Source organism: Tursiops truncatus, chromosome 16 (assembly GCF_011762595.2).
Source record: "Tursiops truncatus isolate mTurTru1 chromosome 16, mTurTru1.mat.Y, whole genome shotgun sequence".
Taxonomy (NCBI): Eukaryota; Metazoa; Chordata; class Mammalia; order Artiodactyla; family Delphinidae; genus Tursiops; species Tursiops truncatus.
The window spans coordinates 12,151,488-12,159,331 of NC_047049.1; the positions used below are offsets into that span (position 1 = coordinate 12,151,488).

The 7,844-nt window shown below is 50.4% G+C and overlaps 1 protein-coding gene across 1 annotated transcript; it reads left to right on the forward strand.

Annotated features, from left to right (window-relative positions):
- The first annotated feature begins 6,274 nt into the window (after positions 1–6,274).
- On the forward strand, positions 6,275–7,387 carry PRLHR (prolactin releasing hormone receptor). Its single transcript, XM_004316988.4, has one exon. The coding sequence runs from the start codon at positions 6,275–6,277 to the stop codon at positions 7,385–7,387; it is 1,113 nt and encodes a 370-aa protein (XP_004317036.3).
- Positions 7,388–7,844: the final 457 nt, after the last annotated feature.

Genomic DNA, 7,844 nt, shown 5'->3' on the forward strand with positions numbered 1-7,844 from the left:
TGCCCTGACTGCTAACTCAAGGTATCATTTCCTTATTTCTAGCTGAGTGGGTAATTCATGTAAAAACCATTATGAAAAAAAAAAGGAAAAAGAAATTAGAGAAACAGCTCTAATGAAATATGTAAGTCTGAAAAGAATTGGAAATCAAGACTCCCAGAGATTGCTAATTTACTAAAGCCACAGGGCTTTTCAGTTTTAACATTGGGTTTTTTAGAGTAGCAGCATCCTGAGATTATTTTCATAGTTCCTTCTGCTAGCTGACTCTGTTTCTAGAAAATTCTGCCCCAGACTGTGAGCTCTGTGAGGGCAGGGAGTGTGTCATACTCATCTTTCACTCAATGCACCTTGTCCAGGACTTGTCACATATAGATGAATCACAAATAACTGTTGAATTAGCAGGTTTTATCATTCCCTTTTCTCGTGTGGCAGGGAAGTTTCCTACCACACCCCAACTCCTCATGTTACTCTGGGGGGTTACCCACTCCTTTCCTGGGGAGATAACCTAACTTCTGGATCGTTGAAGGTAGAGAAAAGACAAGACTTTGTTAGTCTGGTTACAAACTTATGTAATTAGCAGGAATCTACACTGTAAAAGGAAAGTGTATTTGACTTGTAGATGTTCCACTCTGAGACCTTGCCAGCAAGGATCACCACTGGTATCTAGTGATTCCCTGGGACCTGTCCAGAGTCTGCGCGAAATGAGTATGGCCTGATAGATGACGAGTGAGAAAAATAACGGGCTGCCTTACCCCATCCTCTGAACTCCACGTGTGTGTGAGATCATCTAACAGTAAGTTTTCTTTCTAGCAAGTTTCTGTGCCTTCTCACCCTTCCAGAGCTAAGAGCATGGTCAAGAGCTCTCACACAAGGTTGACTAGAGAAAGCCCAGAGGTGGCCTAGGTATCCAGGCCCAAGAGTGGCGACCCACAATGGGGCCCAGATTAAAATGAGACAGATGCAAGATGTATGCCCTGCATGCTACTTCGGAGATGACTCTGGGTTAGAGAACACAAGGCCGTCTGGAGCTCCCTTCTGAGTTTTTTGGTTTTTTTTTTGGCAGCACAGCGTGGCACGCGGGATCTCAGTTCCCCAACCAGGGATTGAACCCGCCCCCCACTGCAGTGGAAGGGTGGAGTCTTAAGCACTGGACCACCAGGGAATTCCCTCCCTTTTGATTCTTGATGGGGTGAGAAGAAAAGTCCAACCAAAGAAAGATGATTTCGGGTCAGAATAATAGCATTGAAGCCTCCACTCTGTGTTTGGGCAAAGCTGAACTGAAGAGTTAAAAAACGAGTAGTGTGTGTGTGACAGAGCTGGAAGCAATAATTAGTATGTCTGGAGTATGAGATGAAGAAAAGCATTTTCCCAAAGTCGTCTAATGGAAGCGTATGGGGTTTTCTTTGTGTTCGTATGTGAGGCCGTGTCCGTTCTCACACTGCCTGTCACGGGCTCTCCTCTCCCGTAGGTGGCCAGCCTGCCACACTGAGTTGGCTCAGTCTGAGAAGCCAGGGGGTGCCTGGCTCTTGCAACACACACAGGGCAGGCTTAGAAGACAAAACTCATGTCTGGGGGAGGATTTGTTCTGTTATTGTCTGGACTTAAGTTTCAAAAACTGCTCTCTCCTCCCTAGTAATTGAAAAGATGACCTCTAGTGGTTTCTCATAAGTTTGGGATAATTGCCGTGTATCAGCATGCACTTGGCTGTCATAAAATCTTCAGAGCCCTTAAGCAGTTTTCTCAGACTCCTAACTGCAGTCTTCACCTCTGTTGTCTCTGTCTTCTGTTCTCTACGTCCTGTTGCCTATTGTCATCGTAAAGCATAATACGACCTCCTGAAGTTCATACAGCCCAAGGTCTTGTCTCCTACATGGGATATAAGCAAGGGACATTTGGGTGAGGCATAAAGATCTGTTTATTTATTTTTAAATTTTTATTTTTGACTGCGTTGGGTCTTTGCTGCTGTGTGCGGGCTTTCTCTAGTTACGGAGAGCGGGGACTGCTCTTCGTTGCGGTGCGCGGGCTTCTCACTGCAGTGGCTTCTCTTGTTGCGGAGCACGGACTCTAGGTGCGCGGGCTCAGTAGTTGTGGTGCACGGGCTTAGTTGCTCCGCCGGCATGTGGGATCTTCCCTGACCAGGGCTCGAACCCATGTCCCTTGCATTGGCAGGCAGATTCTTAATCACTGCACCACCAGGGAAGTTCCTAAAGATCTGTTTCGCTTAAACACAATAAAGGTAGAGTTGTAACCAAATTTATTAGAGCTTCCTGTAATAAACCACAGTGGGGGAGGGGTTCCCTTTATTTATTCAACCCCATCAGAACCTACTTGTATTTTTCAGTGCATCTGTCATGGATTCAGAGGCAGTAAAGTACAGTAGTGGAGTGTTTGCTTCCAGAGTCAGGCAAATCTAAGTTGAGATTCCAGCCCCACTGCTTATTAGTTGTGCCATTATGGTTAGTTACTTAGCCTTGAAGTACCACTTTCCTCATTTGTAAAATGAACGTAATAATCGTTTTGAGGGGAATTTCCTGGCAGTCCAGTGGTTAGGACTCCACGCTTTCACTGCCGAGGGCATGGGTTCGATCCCTGGTTGGGGAGCTAAGATCCCACAAGCCCTGTGGCACAGCCAAAAACAACACAATAGTTTTGAGGGGATCAAATGGGATGATGTGTGTGAAGTAATTAGCACAGTGCCTGGCATGTAAAATGCCCTCAATAAATGGGGGCTATTTTTATCCATTCAATCAAAAGGGACATTTATTTGGTATCTGCTGGGTTCAGGCATGTTGTAATGTAGGTACAAAAATGCTTCAAGGTATTGGCCCTTTGCCTGTAAAGAGTTTACATCATGGCTGGTGGAGGCTCCAGAGGAAACACTTTCAGAATTTCAAAGGTAGAATGTAATAAAGGACAGAAATATCATGAAAGGGAAAAGGCTTTGAAGACAGGGTAATCTTTGAGTTGGGCACCGTAGGATGTGAAGAATGTAAGTTGCGTGGGGATGAAGCAACCAGTATTCTAGAGAAAGGGAATAAACCCCAAGAGAGATGTTGGATGGTGAGGACATATCTGTGTCCAACAGTCTAGTGTGGCCTGAATATAGGGATTGAGACAGAGATGGGGAGACAGACCAAAAAAAACAAAAAAAAAAACAAACAAAAAAAAACAGGGCGGATCAGAAGAGGGGGGCATGTGATTGGAAATGCCATGCTAAAGGCTCTGGTCTTTGTTTGTTGGGCTATTGAAGACTTTGGGGGTAGGGGAGGTAATACAATCCCATAGTTTGTTATTTACTATGTGAGGTACTATCTTTCCTTTATTTGTCCTAAAAGTTTTTTGTTTATTCATGATCTCTCAGGTTTCTGGAGCACTATTAATAAAGGAAAGTCTGAACATTAGTATGGTTTAATTGGGATGTCCTAGCTGAGAGGCACCCTAGCCTTAACTCCAATGAGGACCAGAGAGAATAGAGATCTAAAATGGGCTATTCTATTCTGAGATGTTCACTTTCTTTCCATCTTGCAAAAGCTCACAGCACTGAAACCCTTACCAGATTTTATCAGGAGCTTGGCAAATGATCAACTTTCTTCTCTGGAGGGTACCCCAATATTGAACTTTCAAATACTGACATTTACATGGCCTCTAGTTGTTGATAAGTTTGTCATGTTACTATGTTTAGTATTATATAATCAATGATATTGACTAGAGTGATGGGTCTAGTTATAGACCTAACTGCATCCCGAATCCTTTTCAACTATGTTACCACAATTTCCTCTGTTAAAGATTTTTTTTAAGTATTCTTTTTTTAAAAAAAATTATTTATTTTATTCTTGGCTGCATTGGGTCTTCGTTGCTGCATGCGGGCTTTCTCTAGTTGCGGCGAGTGGGGGCTACTCTTCGTTGTGGTGCACGGGCTTCTCATTGCAGTGGCTTCTCTTGTTGCAGAGCACGGGCTCTAGGCACGCGGGCTTCAGTAGTTGCAGCTCGCTGGCTCGGTAGTTGTGGCTCACGGGCTCTAGAGCGCAGGTTCAGTTACTGTGGCGCATGGGCTTAGTTGCTCCGCAGCATGTGGGATCTTCCCAGCCCAGGGCAAGAACCATGTCCCCTGCATTGGCAGGCGGATTCTTAACCACTGTGCCACTGTTAAAGATATTTTGAAGCAAAAGAGTGCCTCTGCTCTTGGGTATATATAACCCTGTTGGTGAACATGAGAAAAATCACTGGGTAAGGGATTAGGCAGGCACAGATTGTATTTTATTTTGCGTTTTTTTTTAATATAATACTTGCTTTAGCTAAAGTGATTATAACCCAGAACATGTGGGTTTAGAATAAATACAGTTGCATAAAATTGGATTGCTTTTGTTCCAATGTTGACTTTTCTCCCTGTATGAGTGAATCACTTAAATTTGGAGAGTAGAATCATTTTACTTCTTTCCAGCCCAACTGGAATATCTGCAGACAGAAGACAAAGTACAAGGGCTTATGAGAGACGGACAATGAAGCTCCATCCTCTGGGAAAAGGAAAGAAAATGTGAAGGGAGGAGATAGCTTCAAAGGAGGGAGGCTACAAAGTCTCCTTCCTGCCTTTCCCAACTTGGTCCAGGTTAAATTTACATTTCAGTGATGACTTAATACTACTACTAAAGATTGTATGTAACTTTTAAGTTTCTCAGATGTTTGTTATCCTGGTAGAAATCCTGCATATATATGTGTGTATGTGCATGCGTGTGTGTGTGTGTGTGTGTGTGTGTGTGTGTGTGTGTGTTGTGTGGTGAGGAGGCCTAAGGGTGTTTATTTAAGGAAGCAGAGGGTAGGGTCTCAGAACTGACAATCCTTACTGGTATTGTCAGGCAGATACGGATTAGAGCTTGGTAGCCGAGAAAGAGGGAGAGAAGAAGGGAGTAGCAGAGGAGTGGCGAGCAGGTATTGCAGTGAGCCTGTCTAAGGTGAATGGCACGGAGGCTGCATTTGCTGACCCAGGGAGATAAAAGACAGCGCCGTCCTTGGCACTATGTGCGGTGACCCGTAGCAGGATCACAAGTCACCACCCTCCGACCCCCAGAGACCCCGGCCCATCTTCCTCCACTCCGCCCTACAGCTCTTGAAGTCTGCAGCTCCGGCCCAGGATGCAGGCGGCGAGGCAGCTCTTTGAACCAGGCCAGGGACCAGGTTCCTTCTCCAAATGCACAGGACACAGAGCGGGGCTGCACTCCCCAGTCGTCCGCTGGCAGGCACTCACGCGCGGCGCAGCCCGGGCCGTGGGAGCTGTCCGTGGTGCTGAACACTTCCTTGGGCTTGGTCGGACCCGCGACTCTCGGATCGCGTCGCCAGCCTAGGCGGAGGGAAGGCTCAGTGGGTTCCGCGGAGCGCGAGCGCCCGAAGGCCTGCGGCGAAGATTGAGATCCCTGACAGAACCCCCTATGCGACTCTGTTAGCGCAAGCCAGGACTCCATGCAGGATCCAGCGCTTGAGGGCGAGTCCCTCATCTTTCTCCTACATCCCGTCTCAACTCCCACCCACTTCCTCCCCTGCGCCTTCCTTGTTCAAACAGCACCAGGTCCTGCCGAGAGCGCGGGGCTTCACGCGCCTCCTCTCCCTTGTCCACTGCGCTCTCCTCCAGAGCGGGACTCTCCCAGGGCGCAGCAAGTTCCCGCAGCAGAGGTTCTCCCTCGCCCCTCCGGCCCAGGTTTCCGGCCGCTCCTTCCTCTTCTGCTTCTATTCTCCCCACACTATCCACCTCTCCAGTTCTCTAAGCACCGAGTCGGGAGGTGCGTGCTCCGCCCCTTTTTTCCGTACAAGGACACGATGGAGTGGGGGGCGGGGCGGAGGGGAGGCGCCGCGAGCCCACTGGGAACGCTTGAATCTCTTCAGTTCCGCGGAGAAGCGGAGAAGGCTGCACGGCCGTCTTGGGTGGAGGACCTTTAGGGACCATCAGAATTCTCCCCCTCGTTCCCCGGAGCGCTTTTCCATCCGCCAAGCCCCAGTCACCAGGTAGGACTGTGCTCCTGGATCTGGCCTGTGGGGACTGTAAGGGCTCTAAATAGAGTAGAAGGCATTGAAATAACCTGTGCACATCTAACTCACAGACTTAATTTTACAGAGGTAGGGGTGACGGCACTTTAAATTTTGTTGTTATTTATTGTGGCCAGTCATTCCAGAGGAATATTTGGGTCACTGAAGTGTGTGTGTGTGTGTTGAGGGGCGCAGTTGGTGTATGAGGGGGCGGAGAGAGAATGGGAAGTGACGGACTTTGATTCTCTTTGGACAGGTGGCCATGGCCTCATTGGCGACTCAGGGTCCCGGGGCCCCTGACTTCTTTTCTGGGCTGCTGCGGGCGGCTTCAACTCTGGCCAACCAGAGCTCAGGAGCCTTGGTGGGCAATGGGTCGGCGGCTGGTCCGGGCGCGCAGGCCATCGCGCCATTCCAGAGCCTGCAGCTGGTGCATCAGCTGAAGGGGCTGATTGTGCTGCTCTACAGCATCGTGGTGGTCGTGGGGCTGGTGGGCAACTGCCTGCTGGTGCTGGTGATCGCACGGGTGCCTCGGCTGCACAACGTGACCAACTTCCTCATCGGCAACCTGGCCTTGTCGGACGTGCTCATGTGCACCGCCTGCGTGCCGCTCACGCTGGCCTACGCTTTCGAGCCACGCGGCTGGGTGTTCGGCGGCGGCCTGTGCCACCTGGTCTTCTTCCTGCAGCCCGTCACCGTCTATGTGTCTGTGTTCACGCTCGCCACCATCGCGGTGGACCGCTACGTCGTGCTGGTGCACCCTCTGCGCCGGCGCATCTCGCTGCGCCTCAGCGCCTACGCGGTGCTGGCCATCTGGGCGCTGTCCGCGGTGCTGGCGCTGCCGGCCGCCGTGCACACCTACCACGTCGAGCTCAAGCCACACCGCGTGCGCCTCTGCGAGGAGTTCTGGGGGTCCCAGGAGCGCCAGCGCCAGCTCTACGCTTGGGGGCTGCTGCTCGTCACCTACCTGCTCCCCCTGCTGGTCATCCTCTTGTCTTACGTCCGGGTGTCGGTGAAGCTCCGCAACCGCGTGGTGCCGGGCTGCGTGACCCCGAGCCAAGCGGACTGGGATCGCGCGCGACGCCGCCGCACCTTCTGCCTGCTGGTGGTGGTGGTGGTGGTGTTCGCCGTCTGCTGGCTGCCCCTGCACGTCTTCAATCTGCTGCGGGATCTCGACCCGCGCGCCATAGACCCCTATGCCTTCGGGTTAGTGCAGCTGCTCTGCCACTGGCTCGCCATGAGCTCGGTCTGCTACAACCCCTTCATCTACGCCTGGCTGCACGACAGCTTCCGTGAGGAGCTACGCAAGCTGTTGTGCACCTGGCCCCGCAAGATCGCGCCGCACGGCCAGAGCATGACAGTCAGCGTGCTCATCTGATGCCGCTGCGCCAGGCCTTGGGGAACTCCATGTCCGCTTGTCTCCGAGGATGCCCACCCGAGGCCGGACTGGAGAGTTTATTCCAGAGCTAAGCTAATACTAAGCCAATAAGGGGCACAGCTTCCAGCCCAGCCTTCTTGTCCCGCTGTCTTTCCTTGTCCTGTGTCTTTGTAAAATGCTAAGTGGGCTTTGTTGAGAGTCTTGTGCTTTGCTTGCAGGAGGCCGGGGAGAGGAAAAGAGGATTTATTATTTCCTCCGTTTGCCCTTGAAGGCCAAACAAAGCTCCTTCTCCTGGTTCAGAACAGTATTTCAGGACCGTAGCTGCCTTCCTTGTTCCTCTTCTGCTTGCTCAATGGGGAGATGAAGGAGCAATGAGCAGGGGGTTTAAAATGGCTTTGTTGGGGTTGGTAGAGCTTCTCAGGTTGCCTTTTAAAAGGGGCTCAGCCGAGATACAATT